This window comes from Coffea arabica, chromosome 2c (assembly GCF_036785885.1).
Source record: "Coffea arabica cultivar ET-39 chromosome 2c, Coffea Arabica ET-39 HiFi, whole genome shotgun sequence".
Lineage (NCBI taxonomy): Eukaryota > Viridiplantae > Streptophyta > Magnoliopsida > Gentianales > Rubiaceae > Coffea > Coffea arabica.
In genome coordinates, this window is record NC_092312.1 from 68,400,438 (window position 1) to 68,417,118 (window position 16,681).

General features: G+C 36.9%; 1 protein-coding gene and 1 long non-coding RNA gene across 4 annotated transcripts; one reads left to right on the forward strand and one right to left on the reverse strand.

Moving 5' to 3' along the window:
- Positions 1 to 970: 970 nt before the first annotated feature.
- On the forward strand, positions 971 to 11,072 carry LOC113727537 (DEAD-box ATP-dependent RNA helicase 28). 3 transcript variants are annotated; one of them, XM_027251762.2, is made up of 20 exons: positions 971 to 1,330; positions 2,130 to 2,622; positions 3,235 to 3,420; positions 3,557 to 3,625; positions 3,967 to 4,073; positions 4,333 to 4,414; positions 5,145 to 5,318; positions 5,514 to 5,662; positions 5,849 to 5,944; positions 6,160 to 6,262; positions 6,358 to 6,420; positions 6,580 to 6,641; positions 6,865 to 6,961; positions 7,642 to 7,760; positions 7,839 to 7,881; positions 8,128 to 8,229; positions 9,785 to 9,883; positions 9,967 to 10,044; positions 10,254 to 10,525; positions 10,851 to 11,072. In XM_027251762.2, the coding sequence occupies exons 2-20, from the start codon at positions 2,254 to 2,256 to the stop codon at positions 10,864 to 10,866; spliced, it is 2,286 nt and encodes a 761-aa protein (XP_027107563.1). In that variant the 5' UTR covers positions 971 to 1,330; positions 2,130 to 2,253; the 3' UTR covers positions 10,867 to 11,072. The 3 variants fall into 3 exon arrangements, with proteins under 3 accessions (XP_027107563.1, XP_027107562.1, XP_071932316.1); XM_027251761.2 differs by having other exon boundaries at positions 972 to 1,330; positions 2,125 to 2,622; XM_072076215.1 differs by lacking the exon at positions 2,130 to 2,622 and having other exon boundaries at positions 1,028 to 1,330.
- A 2,264-nt stretch (positions 11,073 to 13,336) lies between these two features.
- On the reverse strand, positions 13,337 to 16,285 carry LOC113727539 (uncharacterized). Its single transcript, XR_003457849.2, has 4 exons — positions 15,636 to 16,285; positions 15,220 to 15,255; positions 15,056 to 15,106; positions 13,337 to 13,714 (listed from the first exon to the last, which is right to left on the reverse strand). It is a non-coding gene; the product is annotated as an uncharacterized lncRNA (long non-coding RNA).
- Between the last annotated feature and the right edge of the window lie 396 nt (positions 16,286 to 16,681).

Genomic DNA, 16,681 nt, shown 5'->3' on the forward strand with positions numbered 1-16,681 from the left:
TGTAGAAATTAAGTATTTCTAGGGAAAGAAAAACACTTGTCGATTTCTTTTTTTTTTTAAACTACAGTATTTTCTTTTTTTACAAGGTTGTTGCTTTTTTATAATAATGTTATTATTATAATAGAGTATTCTTTCCCTTTTTTCCCCTTCTTTTATTCTCTTTTTTTACCCAAAGTTTTCTTTTTTTTTAAGTAGTTACTAATTAGTAGCTATTGATGCGGCAGCATGAACTGAGTGTCCTGATGCAAGAAAACATAATACTATTCTTCTTTCTGTTATGTGAACAACTAATTAAATAATTTAAAAAGTCTTTATATAATAAGCCGATAGAATGTGGATTTAGTATATAAGGGTGTAAATTTAGTCCTTCCCTTATAGTTCTTTCAAACAAAATTTAGAAATTAAATATAAATCAAATATCCAATTATTCTGACCCACACAATATACATATGTGCATAACCAAATACGCATATTAGTAAATCCAAATATATATTACAAAATAACTAATCCAATTTTTATACCTCATTTCAACAAATGATTTAATAAGTATCTCTATCCAAAAAATAATATCCACACGGATGAAATTTGCATCCTTTTTAATGAAACTCCTTCTTATCCATTACTATGCCATTCACTCTTTTTTATTATGATACTATAGTACTATACAGCCGTAATTCTATGTATTAGCCCTAAAAATTTGAAACCCTATTTATTATATATTTAATAATTATACCACCTTAGTTGCATTCATTATACTAGGGTGGAAACGAATCGATCTGCTCTCGTGTTGCTCGGTCAACATTCGAGTCGAGTTCTAGCGGCTCGTTTATAACACGAGTCGAGTTCGAGTCATGTGTACGAAAGCTCGAATGGCTTGTGAGCCATAGGAAATTACATAAATATCTCTACTTATATAACTAATTACCAAATTAGAAACTAGATAACAATTTCGCCGAGGACCAAGACAGTGGAGGACGGTGGACCCAAAGTCACAAACACATCTCCTTCTTCCCACTCGGCTGTTCTGCTGTCCGCATTCTTCTTTCCCCAAATCAAAAGCAAGCCCTAGCCGCCGCTACCACTGTCTTCAAGGCTCAAGCCACTTCTGCCACCACCACTGCCGGCCTTCAATTGAAGAGCTCTTTCTCTCCGACTCGCAGTTTGTTGGCCACTTCTGCCACCACCACTGCCGCCATTTCTCTCCGACTCCCAGTTAGAAGCTACGGTAGGCAAAGCGAACAATCTCCGACTCCCACCACTGCCGCTCTCTCCAACGCCCATTTCATCAGCTCTATTGGTGGAGGGCCTCGCGAACAGGCATAGCGAACAGGTTGCCCTTTCTCTTCTTCCCTTATTAATTTCCTCTTTCCTGTTAATGGCGACAGAGCTTTCGTTAGAATTAGATCGCCTCTTCTTTCCCATTTCCGTCCCCAATTTCTCTCAATTTATTTAGAATATATTTGGACCTTCGCATGTATTGAATTGTTTTCTATATCATGATCGGTGAATTAAGATTGTACTGATTATTGATTGGAAGAAGGCTTTCTGTCAATGTACTTTTTTCTCCTTTTTTTTTTTTTGAATTTGGATCTGTTATTATTATTAGGGACTGTTTTTTGAAGATTGGTAAGAATATTGGGTTTCTTTTCTTAACTTCTTACATACATTTTCATGGAATATACCTTCTGTTTGATTGAATTACTTTTGGTTTGTAGTTTTTGATTGTTCACTTTTTATTTTCTCATTCTGGGGTAATTTTTAGCTTGTCCTGTTAGAAAATGCAAGCTGGATGGATTGCGTTTAAAAATTATGTGCTTAGTGACAGAAATTTTCGAGCCAATTCGAGCTCTTGTCGAGTTGAGTAAATCGAGCCTTATCCAGTCGAACTTGAGCCAACTTCTTACTTATTCGAGTCGAGCTCGAGTGTACAGTAATTGAGCCTGACTCGATAAGTTCAATATTTGACTCGGCTCCGCTCGTTTGCACCCTTGATTATACAAAACAAAAAAATCCATAAATTACATGAATATCAACTCATTGTGGGCATCACTTAAATTGTTCACCGTGCGCAAGCACGGTGTTCTTCTGCTAGTTTAGCTAAAACCCTCAATATGTCTCGTGCAGCGCAGCAAAAGGCAACTGCTGGTGTGTAAGGTCCAAAAAAGCAGCAGCTCCTCCTCCTCCTCCTGAAAGCTGAAATTGAGAATCCCCATAAGTCACCAAACACAACATCATCTCGCTAGTCGCCACTCAATGGCTTCAAATTTCTTGTTTGAACCCCCGAGCGATGAGGAAATCGAGTACGAGCGTGACGACAGTAAGGACGACTCAGGCGAAGAAGACGGAGAAGCGGAAAACGATGCCGTTAACGAGGAGGAAGACGAAATATCAATTTCTCCAGCTAAAAAGAATAAAAAATCCAAGCACTCTCCCTGGGATTTCTCTTCCTACTCCCAGTCAGTTGCCGATGAGCATGCCCGCCGCTGCACCACTTCCATTGACTTCAAAATCTCCCAAGCCCTCCTCCAACAGCGATCCGCCCCTGCCCCCTCCCCGCCTATCCCCACCTCTGACAACGACCACGACCACGACCACGACTCCGATTCCCAACCTGACCGTCAAGTTAGTAGCTCTCAACCCCCACTTAATTTCTCATTTCATTTTTTCTTCTCTCCTTTTTCTTTTGGGTGGAATTGCCTTTTCGATAAACCTACCTAGACAGTAATTCTTCCTTTTCTTGTTCCTTCTTTTGAATGAGGCTAGTGGAATCTAATTCATTCCGGCTAATGCTCACCCCTACTTCAGTATTTAATCCCGGAAGTTACGCAATCCACCTTCACTTTTCTACTGATTGAATTGTCAAAATTTGTGTCATGTTATCAAGTTCATACATACACTATGATCTTCACACTTCTCTTATGGTATTATCTTGTAAACGTGATAAAAATACTTTTCTTTCTTTTTTTTTTTGCTTTGTTTCTTGGGTTAAAACCGTAATATGTACTCCAAATAGTAACTAGTATGATTGAAAGGAAGCTAGAAAGTAATACTTTTTTGTTAGTTTGTAACTGTCCCTATACCTAGGCATTTAAGTTGTTAAAAAACCTAAACTTGGGGGTATTTGTATTATTTTGGCTAATATAAAGTAAGAGAAGAGTGCCTGAAGCTAATGCTGGAGTGTCAAGATTCTTTTTTTTTTCAAATAATAATAATTTTTATGGGTTTAAAATTTAGGAGGACTATAGGGAGGAAGATGATGATGATATGGCTAATAGTAATGCTGTCAGCGATAAAAAACCATTCTTTGGGTCGGCGGAGGAAGTTTCCTACCACGCAAATTCATTTCTGGAGCTGCATCTTTCGAGGCCCTTACTTCGAGCTTGTGAAGCATTGGGCTATACCAAGCCCACACCAATTCAGGTTTCTGTTTCTTTTCCATTTTTTTCTTTTGGTTTTTTAAATGTGACTTTAATTTGATGGATATATGATAAAGTCACGCATCCAGTAGTCTTATGTTTTTGTGAGATGATAAATATTTGAGGATCTTTTGTTGTAGGCTGCATGTATTCCGTTGGCATTAGCGGGCCGTGATATATGTGGAAGTGCAATAACAGGTTCAGGGAAGGTATATAATACAGATGGAGATATTTATGGGCTATTTCCTTATTTCTTTTAACCGATGTATGCTGGTTTTTTGCCATTATGATTGGAAGAAAAAGAGAGAATTTTTTTTTTTTTAAAAAGTTGGAAGTGCAATAACAGGTCCATGGAATTTATATACAGATGGAGATGTTTCAAGGGGTTTATTTGCTTATTGTTTCTTTTAACTGATGTATGCTGTATTTATGCCATTATGCTGGTAGAAATAAGAAAGAGATTAAAAAAATTGTAGAAATAAGAAAGAGATATTAAAAAAAATTAATTGCAGTTATTGGTATGTTTTCTTGTTTGACTTTGCTCATGCAGACGGCTGCCTTTGCCTTGCCAACACTGGAAAGGTTACATTTCCGTCCAAAGAATCGCCCTGCCACTAGAGTTCTAATTCTGACGCCAACAAGGGAGTTAGCTGTGCAGTAAGTTTTGAGATTAGGCTGTCAGTCGATTCACTTGATTTGTCATATAAAATTAGAACAGTTTTATTCCATTTCCTCAATCATTCCCCATGATCTTAATTGTGTCTTTTCTTCTCCTCAATAAAACTCTTTCTTTCTTTTCAAAGTCAACCGAAATATGTTAATGATGATAAAAGTGGTGCACTGACTTCTCTGCTCAGGTTTATGTTTGAATTATATTTAATTGATTGGCTAATTTTTATTCAACCATTTGAATCAGGGTCCACAGCATGATAGAAAAGCTTGCTCAATTCATGACAGATATTAGATGTTGTCTGGTGGTTGGTGGGCTTTCATTGAAGGTTTGTTGTTTATCATGCTTGCTTTGCAAGAGAACTATGCCATCTCATCTTATGCTTTTTTATCATTCATTTTCACTTTGCTGCATCTTTTAAATGTAGTTGTATTGACTGCCAGATAAACGCTCTTTAGTTCGTTTTCAGTTCTCCCATATCTTTTGGGTTGTATGATGCTAGTCAATGCATTCTTTACTTCCTTTTTCCCCCCACTGCCTTTGCTTCTAGAATTAGAGTGGATTTTGAGCTGAATTTGGTTCTACATATGAGTAAGCTTAAAACATTGTCAAGCTTCACATTAGTTTGGAGTTAGATGGAAAGGTGGCATGCTACTAGTGAATAGGAGTTAGGCATTTGTATCACATAATGGGTAATAGTTGGAACTTGGTTGCATTTGTTTGCAAATACGAATTGGGTAGAGTATGCAGAACTTCCTCCCTTCTGCCCCTAAATGCTGAAAAGGAAAAGTAGAAGAAACAATTGCCCAGGGTTGAAGTTAATTTTCTTCTGTAGGGACTGGTGGTACATATTTGGGAATTTTGTTAGTCTCAGTTTCTATTTAAAAAATGCATGGAGGTACCAGATCATGGCAGTTCCTCATGTGATTACATTATCTAACTATTAGTGTTTTTTCAAGGACTTTACTTTGACACTACTGATGGTTTATCATGTCTTGTCTACTCATAGCATTTGGTTGTCTACCAGAGAAAGTTTGCTAACCTTGAGCAATTTTCAGACGCAAGAGGCAGCTTTGAGGTCCAAGCCGGATATAGTTGTTGCTACTCCAGGACGTATGATAGATCATCTCCGCAATTCTCTGTCCATAGATTTGGATGAGCTTGCTGTTTTGATCCTTGATGAAGCGGATCGTCTCCTGGAGTTAGGATTCAGTGCTGAAATTCGTGAGCTGGTATGTTTGACGACTGTGTCTTTTTCCTTGTATGGAGAATGGGCATTTTTAGGAAGTTTTGCAATGAGAATCCATTTTACTTTAACTCCTCTAATACTTTTCTTTTCTTTCAATCGTTTTTAATAATCCCTTCTGTGGTTGTTTTTGTACTTTGGGTGTGCTTTCTTTAAGTGATTATTGGAGGGCTTGTCTCAGGTAAGACTGTGTCCTAAACGTAGACAGACCATGCTATTTTCAGCTACCATGACAGAGGAAGTTGATGGGCTTATCAAGCTATCCTTGAACAAACCTCTGCGACTTTCAGCCGATCCATCCACAAAAAGGCCAGCAACTTTAACTGAAGAGTAAGTCATCCCAGAGATGCTTTGGCACTTAGCAGCTTATGCTGATGGCAAAGGGTTCTTAGAGCCTTGTATTTTTATTGTGTACTACATCGCTATTCATTTTCTTCACCATGTCAACTGGTTTTCTGAAAAACTTGGTTTTCTTTAGACATTGTGAATTTATTATCCTGTTCTTCATTTATGTAGGGTGGTTAGGATACGCCGGATGCGTGAAGGGAATCAGGAGGCAGTACTTCTTGCTCTGTGCTCTAGGACATTCACATCTAAAGTCATTATTTTCAGGTTTCCGCAGATAAAGTGATACGAGTTCATTCGTTAAATTTTTGTTTGACTCCTGGTGTATAAATATGGTTGATAAATAGGTTATTCGAGTTTATGTTTTATGTTTACATCATCCATGTTATGAGTTCAGATAATTGAGAACCTTCCAGGTCTTAACACTGGTTAGTGTTGATTTAAGTCTACATTTTCTCAGAAATTTCATTTTCATGTGGTAGTGGGACAAAGCAGGCTGCCCATCGGTTGAAAATTTTGTTTGGGTTGGCTGGCTTAAAAGCTGCTGAGCTTCATGGAAATCTGACCCAGGCTCAACGCCTAGACGTGAGACTTTGCATCCTGCATCCTGCTTTAAAAATTAAAGTAGGTTACTTTGTAACTGTTCAGCTAGCATATTCTAATTGGTACTTTTTCTGTAGGCTTTGGAACTTTTTCGGAAGCAACAAGTGGATTTTCTGATTGCAACTGATGTTGCTGCTCGAGTAAGATAATTAGTCCATCTTTTGTAGGGTTTTATTTTAGCATTGCTTTCAATTCTTTATTCTGTCTATATATTGTACAGTCTGAAAACTCGGCAGTGCAGTTAAAACACAAATTTAAAATATCACGTGCTTATGGCCTAACTTCTTTTCTTTTTTTAGGGACTTGACATTATTGGAGTCCAAACAGTTGTCAATTTTGCATGTCCTCGCGACCTTACAAGGTTTGTAATATTGGTCCCCCCAAAAAATTGCTTGGAATTACATGATTTCAGTTGTTTTGCTCTTCTTGATTCCGTATTTGTATGCAGCCATATGCAGTTTCTTCTATGCATATGTTGTTCTTTGGAGCCTTCCCTGGTCTCTGAGAATTGAATTTCTTTGGATTGATTGTATCTTCGAATTCTGTCTGTTCTGTTAATTTTTTCTTCTTAATTTTATTTCCAGTTATGTTCATCGAGTCGGTCGTACAGCTAGAGCTGGTAGGGAAGGGTATGCTGTTACTTTTGTGACTGACAATGATCGGTCTCTTCTGAAAGCCATTGTAAGAGCCTCATTTTCTTTTTGCAGAGTTGCAATTGTAAAATGCTTTGCATTTTGTGCATGTTTGTGATTTTTATGCTTCAATGAGAAGGTGTTCTAGTGATTGGTAATTGTATTTTAACTAAATATGATATTGCTAAGCTCCATTACATCTAGTGATGGGGGAAATTTCTATGATTGAAACTCAATATTGCACTACAAGTCAGAACCATTTTGGATTTTGGTCATGCCCACAAGCCACACTTTTCTAAAGGCAAAAAGGTAAAAATGGTTTTGAGATCTTGCCTGCAAGTAGCTGGTTTTGGCTGTGATTCTTTTTTCTGCAATGTGATGCCATCTCGGACTGCAACATACCTGCTGATACCTCTCAAGCTTCTAGCCACTAATTTGAGTAATTTCATGGTTCTTAAGATTTTTATAACTCTATATTAACGTTAAGCCTTTCCCCCTAGATTGATACCCTGCTGCATTTTTGAATGAGAAATATGCCAATCAATCAGTGTTGGTCCTTGTGAATGAATCACTACATGAGAAGTTCATTTCAGATGATTTTGGTGGTGCAAGTTCTTTTTTTAACCCCTCCTTTTTCTTTAGTAGTTTAGACCTGAAAGAGAGATGGTACATTCTTTGCTTGAGAAGGATGTTTATGCTGGTAAATGTAAATGTGATACATTCTGGCAGGTTAAAAGAGCTGGGTCCAGGTTGAAGAGCCGAATTGTGGCAGAGCAGTCCACAACTAAGTGGTCTCAAATGATTGAGCAAATGGAAGACCAAGTTGCCGAAATTCTTCAGGAAGAGAGGTTTCTCAATATTCTAACACTAACCTGTATTTTATTGAACTTGTGTCTTTTGTTTCAACATCAATTTGGTTTTTGCAGGGAAGAAATGGCTTTGAGAAAAGCAGAAATGGAAGCCGCTAAGGTTAATCACCTTTCCTTTCTTCTAGTTTCCATTTTGATATTTATGAGAACAACTTGCTTGTTCGTGGTATATTTTGTGAAACAGTTGACTTGAAAGTAGACAATACTTTATTCTGGCACCAGCATCATTTCAAAACTGGTGTGACTTGTTCCATGGCACTTGCATTGTTGCCTGCTGGAACTAGACACATATCTTTTGTGGTATCATTTTGACAAATATTAACAGGAATTCCTCAATGCATTGCAGGCTGAAAACATGATTGCACATAAAGATGAAATTTACTCGCGCCCTAAAAGAACTTGGTTTGCTACTGAAAAGGAGAAAAAGCTTGTTGCAAAGGCGGCCAAGGTAAGTTTCAACTTTCCATGGGGATACTATGGAAGTATGAATCTATGCTTCAATTTTGATGATGGGATACTTGGATGGTTTGTGGATCATTGGTCTTGACTATTGTTGTGCTGATTTGAATGCTTTGCTGCACTATTCAAGCTTCACTACTTGGCTCTATGAAGATTTCAATTTGATCATTTTTTAAGTCATTATGTGGGGAATAAGAGAATGTTCATTAGAATTGGTTTACTATCCGTTGAGGCCTTTGGAACTGCTGAATTCATTATTGTCTCTGTTGTTTTTGTGTGTTATTGATCAGTTGGAAACATACCACACTTCTGGTACTGTGGTTTTTAGCTGTGGACACCTTTTTCTGACCTCGTTTTCTTAGTTTCTCTGCTTATACTCTATATTTAGTATGAAACAAATAGAAAAATCGTTTGTTATTTTCACAGGGTCTATATTGTGAAAAGTTGGTAGTCTGTTTGTTTTTTTCATCCCAAAAGCTAGTCTAATAACTAGCCCATTTGTTTTTTCTTAGGGCCCAAATATTGCTTAAAGTCCAAAGTCCCAAAACAAATTTGAGGAAAGGCCCAAACATGGCTAATCAATGTCCTCTTCCTCACTCCTCAATTGCCCTAAAAACGACATAGCCAACACACTCCTCAAGCTTTTATCTTCATCATCAGCCCCAAATCCTAATTCCCAACTCAATCTTCAACACATTTTTTCTCTCATCGCAGCATGACCACTGTTCACTGTCATCTTCCACCTTGAACAAAAACACACAGCCGCCACTCTCAGCCACCTCTCAAGAATCTTAATCATCATCACTGATGCTCCTTTTTCTTTCCTTGAAGATTTTGATAATCATCTCGTTGCAAAAATTCAACTTTCCCTCCTGGGATTCCGTCATCTGCTTATTCTCCCATTTTGTTTCAACTATTCTCACAGAAATAATGTTTAGGTGACTTGTTGCCCCTAGAATCAGGTATTCTGGCTTTGCCGCAACAGTAGCACTTGTCTCAAGGTCCTCATGTGAAAATTGTGACATTTGTCCAGAATCTCCATTTCTTCCTTCTCATTTTCTCTTTGTAGAGGGTTTCTGTTATTTTTGTGAACCCATTTTTGTTTCTCCATAATGGCAAACAGGATTCATGAGATTGCTGCAATTGTAAGGCGTTGTGTCAGGAAGGGTCAGATGGCATAGCCTACTCCTTTGTGCCAGACCCGTATTGGTTTCGTAAATACGGATCATGATTTAGTACCCTCAGCTGTGCTTGAAACCTTGCAATTGATTTTGCTGCACATACATTTTTTTTTCTTGACTATTCCCCTATGTGACCCATGTTTATAAAACATCAAATTTGCTAGCTTCCCTGTAGTTTGTAGTTTTTGAATTTCTTTGTTGCTTGAATCTTCCATTTTTGCTTTTATACTTGCATGGACAAGACTAATTCTCATTAATGGTATCTGGTTAAGTCATGGACTCTGGATTCGGTTTGTCTCCTTAATGCAAGGTTGTGGCGGAAAGTATTTGATATGGAGATAACATGTTGATTTCTGTTGCTAGGAATTGTTGCAAAATAGGGAGCATCCTGGAAATGAGCTAGTTAGTGCTGAACAAGCTGAAGATCTTAAGATGAAAGAAAAAAGAAAGCGAGATAGGGAGGTTCGTATTATCTTTTATTGACACAAGTACAAAATTGTGGGCGTAAGTTGTCATACACATTTTTATCTGATTGTTTTCTTCAGAAAAATCTTCCTAGAAAGAAAAGGAGGAAGTTGGAAGCAGCTAGAGAGAAACTGGAAGATGACAGTGAAGTTCTCCAGGTATGTACTCTTGCTCTTTACTTTTTGCCTCTGACTGTTTATGACTAAATTCTTGCTATGATTGCATGCACGTTGTAGCTTCCTTTGTTGCTGACCTGCTTTACTTTCTTTGCCAGTGTTATCATTTACAGTTCTTTAATTGACTGTCTTTTGTTCTTTTAGCTAGTTTCTCGAGTATTGGGTTTAGCAATAATTTTTTTCCCCTCCAGGGCATTGACAAAAGTAAGAAAGAGAATGCTGGAATTTCCCTTGTTGATTTAGCTTATCGGCGGGCAAAAGCTGTGAAAGCTGTGAAAAGGGCTACTGACGCTGGAAAAATTACAAGAAGGGTGGAAAAGAAATCCAAACATCCTTCCCAGAAAACCCAATCTAGAATGGAAGAGATGCGGGAGCTTTTTCAGAGTGACATGAGTGAGAAAAAACAGAAAAGAAACCCCCAAGGAGGTGGGAAGAAGAAATCCTCATTCAAAAGCAAGTCAAGGTATGAATCTGGTCATGTTTCTCGTCATATCCTATATGTAGAGTCTTGATACACTGGCCGAATGCTGAGTACTCCAAAGATAAACTCTGCCTCATAAGTTTTTAAAAGACCATGCGAGTGACTAAAACATAGGATCTGGTTATGCCTAATGTTAAGATTTTTGGACGTCAGAGGTTGGAGAGTATATCATATTGTCACATATGTATTGACTTGAGCTTGTTACTTGAGTTGCGCAATAGCAGTTTGATCTTCTGCATGGGCCTGGAAGTTGGAAATGGGCAATGCTATTCAAAATGCGTTCTTAAGACCATTGTTACTGATGCAGGTACAAACGGAGGTAGCAGAACAAGTAGAAGAGAGATTAGATTACACTGGAAGTAGAGATGCGTTTTTGTTTCAGAATTACATCTGACCGACCTTGAGCAAATACATATATTTTTTTAAGTTTTAGTACGGCTGTAATATAGCTGCAAGTGTTTCTTAGTGGACGGTGATTAATTATTCACTTCTGTACATTCTTTTTGGCATAAACAGCGTTTTACGTCTACCTCTAATTATTCAGGTAGTGAGTAGCAAACTCGTGATATATCATCCTTGGCGACTTTTTGTAAACTCAAGCCACCTGGGAATCGAAGTCAAAAAAAAATTCCTCGTTTATTAGCTTGGCAAACAAAGTTTTTCTTCTTCATTTTTTTTTTGTTGGAGACAATCATGAATTAATTGGGCCTCTGATTCTGTTGTTTCTGCTTTATTAGTCGATGCATATGTTGCATTTAGTTGATGAAAATTTTCACTGGCTTCAGTCACGTAGGCAAGGAGGAAGTGCGAAAGGACGGCACCTTATTGCGAGAATTTTTTTGAAAGAATAATGATCGTACTAGTTGCTTAGTCTCCAAACAAATAGCTCCAATTCGACTGTAATCGTCGTCCTGCTTTCCCATTTCGTTGTAGAGCGTTTGATACCCCCTTACTTACTAAACTAGTGAAATGAATGAAACGGATTTGTTTTACCCTCATCTAATGCATTCTGAATTGCGGACGTGCAAATCCCTCGCGGACTAGACTCGTGAAGAACTTCCAAGTTCAAACTTGACGCGGCCAGTTCATGGGAGTTTACGAGCCTTAAAAAGAGTTACCAAACAGACCTGGTTAGTCGCTTGGTCGGTCGCAGAATATGATCGGTCCGACGGATGACTCTCGCGGACAAATTTTAAGGCAGAGCCGATGGCTTTCCTAGTTAGCAGTCAAACTGATGACACAAAACTAACGGTCAAGAGAAACATGGGTATCAGATAAGTATCAAAGTAACAGTGTTGCTGCTGGGTTTTTTTAATCTTTTTTTCCTTCCAAAATTTTTTTTTTTATCAATCGTCAACCCTACTCCTAATCCTACTCTATTCTAATTTAACTATGAGGGAGATCCAACTGGACCTATGGGGGGATCGATGGGGACAGAACCACCACCGGACCAGACAGGTCTATCACACACCCATCTGAATTTTTTTAAGAACTACAACTGTGGCGAATCTTGCCTCCCATCCTACCAAAGTCTTAAAGGCTTTGTGGTGGCCATTAGCCTAAGGCTGATAGGCTGATGGTTATTTTTTTCCTTCCAATTGCTGCTGGATTTTCTGAGATTGACTGGTTCGATGCACACTGTAACCCGTAAGGGTCTTGTCAAAGTAAAAAAAGAATTGAAAGAAAAAAAGGAAGGGGAAGGAAGAAAGAAAAAATTTGCTTCACTCTCTCTGTCTGCTCTTTTTCACCGGTGGCGGCAATCAATCTGGCCGTCCGCGCTAGAACCCTACTCAATACAAACGCAGTTCATATAGGCATTTATCGAACACATCCAGGGCAGAAAGAAAGATACCTTCTGTCAAATTGTAATATAATTGAAACCAAAAATATTGCCACTTTGAGTGCACTGCTTCCACCTCAATCATGTTTACTACAATCAATTTGCAAAAATAAATTCCATTAAAATAAGAAGAATTACTCTCAGTTTTTTCTTGTCCCCCAAAATCTTCCCCCATCCTACAACATCTTGACGGATGATGAAATCCAGAGAGGCCGAATAATGGCTGGGATTGATGAATGAGAGGCATGCTAGTGGACAACAAATTGACTCAATTAGAACATGGCTAATTTTGCAAGGACGTAATAAAGAAGGAATGGTCCCAAAATTCTACTAAAACGATAGGAAGGACTGGTCCTAAAATTCTGTGGAAGCACAGTAATTTACAATGGACTGGTCCTAAAATTTGATGATGTTAGCGTCAATCTACGTCACAATCTTCAGAATGGGATGCGGCGCGAAGAAGATGTGCATAAATCCATATTCAACATCTTTACTCGAAAATTGTGGACCCCGAATGTGTTCGAGTGAACTCTTATTCATCAAATTTCGTAAACAATTTTGTGGCCTAGTCAAAATTTCACGCTAGGATGCTTTAATATAAGATGCACTTGAGTGAAAAGAGAAGGTTTCTTTAGACCTGCTCAGCATCAATTTTGATTCACTTGTTTTGGGCAATTACATAATCAACCCAACCTTGTTAATTGTCAGCCTGGATGGAGAACTCTTAGAATATTAACTAGGAGAGGAACACCGCACCATGTGCGGTGTGATGTTACAAGTTTAATATGCCCAGTGGGAAGTTAAAAGGCTAATATGACCAGAGCCCTCGTTGGATGTATTTTTCCAACTAAAAATTATTTTTTTATCATTTTCTGTACGTGGTAGATAATGAAGTATTTTGTCAACATTTCAATTAAGAAAAGAAATAATACTAATAAAGTTGAAGAGCATAATAACACATAATTGAGGTAAGCTCCCCAACGGTACAATGCATCTCATTACCTGTGAAAAATTACAATTTAAGATATAAGATACATTCATCTAGAAGTATTGACTGCTATATCTAGAAATGCCTCTCGTCTTTTCTTATCTAGTCTCTAGTGCCGCGTTCAATCAGCCAATTCTAGTGGAACTATGTATTAGTAGTGAAAATTTCAAAAAAAATCTTCACAAAGTTTGATATCTATACTATAGCAAGTGGTTGTTGACGTAAATAATGACTTTTGCTAAAGATATTGGAAAGGAGAAAACAAAGTATCAAGCATTCATGACAAAAAAACCATGAGCTTCCATTAGCTTCCAAGTTCCAGCTATCTAAATATCAATCAGATCTGCCAAGAAGGAATTATATTAGAATTTAATAACATTTTGTGTAAATAGTAGAATGACAATCTTGTTAAATCACAGGTGACGCACCCATAATTTTTGCCACACTTCATTGCAAAATTTTAAGGAAATACTAAAGCATGAAATATAAAACAAAGTCATCAAGAACACATTCCGTACTCCTAAGTTTGAGCGCCACCATTATATTTGAATAATATCTCTTGCCATTCAACTTCTTCTCAAACATTAATGTTGGATATATAAATAAAGAATAGAAAGCCGACAAATAGCAGATGCATTTTGAGCCACCATCTTATTTTGATAAATACCTCCTGCCAGCCAATTTTTCTCAAACATGAATGCTAGGTAAATAAATAAAGAACAGAAAATAAAAAACAACATGCATTTTGGCTTATAAATCATGCAGTTATATTTCATTCATGCCACATTTTCGCCAAGACAACATGAATGAACATAGGACATCAATTTAAACTAAAAGAAAATTTTCTCTTCTTTCTTAAAAAGCTCAATGACAGAACAAAAAGCTCCAAAAAATCAAGCAAAAGCTACAGAGAAATTTCAATATATTAGTTTGGTTTTTTGTTAGAGTTTATTTTTTAAATCCTGAAACGCAATTTATTCTCTATGTAATTCTTAGATTTTAATTTTCTTTTTTACATAAAGGTGTTAGAAAATTCTAGTTGCTTAATTGAGAAAAGGTAGAGAAGCTAAGGAGTAATCACCACCTATTGATCATTCCCCAGTATACACAATTTGGCTAGAAATTTAGAGCGGCAATATTTAAACTTACAACTGGGCTGGAGCACATGAACATTCTTTTTCTATATACAAAGATCTTATCTTAGAGGTTCTTTTAGCCATTTCAGTTACATCATTCCAACTACTCAAACACGAAAGCATTAGAAGGTACAGGACAACGAGTAACAAAAGCTACAATCAGTCAATGTACATCATTTTCTTAGAAATTACTACGTCTAAAGAGTAATTCAAAAATGACACCATCAAAGCAGAGAAAAAAATTTATAATGATTTCATCAGTAATCATAACTTTCAATGAAATAGGGTGAAAACAATTGCTATTAAACATTGAATAAAGATCTTACTGGAATGGAGCAGCCAAAGAAGACTTGCAACCTCTTATTGATGAATTTACTAAAATAGGTAAAAACTAAAGGAACTGACTCTAAATCTAAAGGAAATGCAGTACCTTCACAAAATTTCATACTCCATTTTTTTCAAGAATAGTAAATAGGGTAAAGTGACCAGAAAATTATAGTAAAATGCTAAGAAAAAAATGAAGAGAACACTAAAACATCAAAACATACCTTTAAGGCTAAATGAAAAAAATTAGTCTCCTTTTTGCTTTGTTCCTTCATCTAACAAAAATTTAGAATAAATAAATATCAGAAAAATCCAATTTATTAGGAAAAATGAAATTATATTAACTTTTCTCTATAGGAAAAAAACAGAGAGCCGATACAATGCTCACCTTGAGAAAAGAATTCGCAGATCTTAACATCTCAAGCTACAACAAACATTTCAAACTTATGAGAGAGTATAGATAATTAATATGTTAGACCATCACATCTATCATAGGATATGTGAGACCACAATAAGGAACAAGAAAATGACAATAAAGCATAAGGGTTAGCATGAAGTGAAGAAATTGTGTTTCCCAATTAACAACCAGACATTAAGCACTAAACGTCTAAAATGCATTTCCAAAATTTCATAACCAGTTCATACCGACGCAATACTTTTTCAAGTTGAATATATTCCTTTGTAATAAAATCCAAAAGCATAACATATAAAGGACACAAAGGAAGGGGGAAAGGTGATTTGTTGCTTTTAGCCAAGGAAAGATCAGCAAAAAATGTTAGAAAAAAAAAAAAGCCAAAGGCAAACCTGAAGTGAACATTTTGCCAAAAACTGAACTATTCTTTCCTTCTTCTCGCGCTCCATTAGTCTTCAAGATATGCAAATCATGTCCATCTAGGTGATAAGAAAACAAAACAAAATATTAACAGATCATGATTTTGTTTAGCGAGTTAAGGAGACTTGCCTGTTTTTTTTTGGAACACCCTTTTATTTCCTCTTCTCAGAGGCCGAGGGAGATTTTTTGTGGTTCCCAAAAGAAAAAAAGAATTATACAGAAAAGTTATGGCAAGCAAAAAAGGGAGAAATTATACATAGAAAAGGGAAAATGAAGGTGAGAAAATAAAACCTGTGAGTAGCCAGTTGAAAAAATAGTGAGCGATCTACAAGATCACACAAAAAATTGTGGTCCAAAAGAAGTAAGAAATTAGGCATAAAAATAGCAAATTAACAATATAAAAGAACCTGGTATCAGATTTTCAGCTTCCAATAGTGGGGAAAAAATTAGATAGAAGAGGAGGAGATAAAAGGAGAGTTGAATTTGAGGAAGTCTTCTTCATAAAATGAGTCTTCAGAGGTTTTGGTACGGAGAAGAAAGATGATTTTGGATGGACAAAAGAGAAGTGAGGAGAGATGATCGAGAAAAACGAGTCATGGATAGGTGATTTGCAGCGGAGAGTGGTTACCTCGAGCCACGCCCACACGCCTTATCGTTTCTTTGGCGCAAAAGACGAGGAAAGTACTTTTACTAATTGCATTGCCTACGGTAATTTTTTTCGTCAAACAAAAAAAATGGTAACTAAGTGTGATTTGTTGGGTAACCGAAAAAATGACATTACAAATTGCATCTAAATGTGATTTCTTGCATCATTAATTAGTTATCACATGACGAGGAAAGTAGAACAAGAAGAAAACAAAATGAGAATAACTAACCTGCTTGTATAAAGAGGTCCAGTATCGCAGAAATTAATAACAGCAGAAGCTATCAAAGAAACCACGAGCAAGCAAGAGGCAATAAGAAAAGGTGGGAAAAAACACGAGCGACAAAAAAAAAGAAGCTGATTTGGTGATAAAAA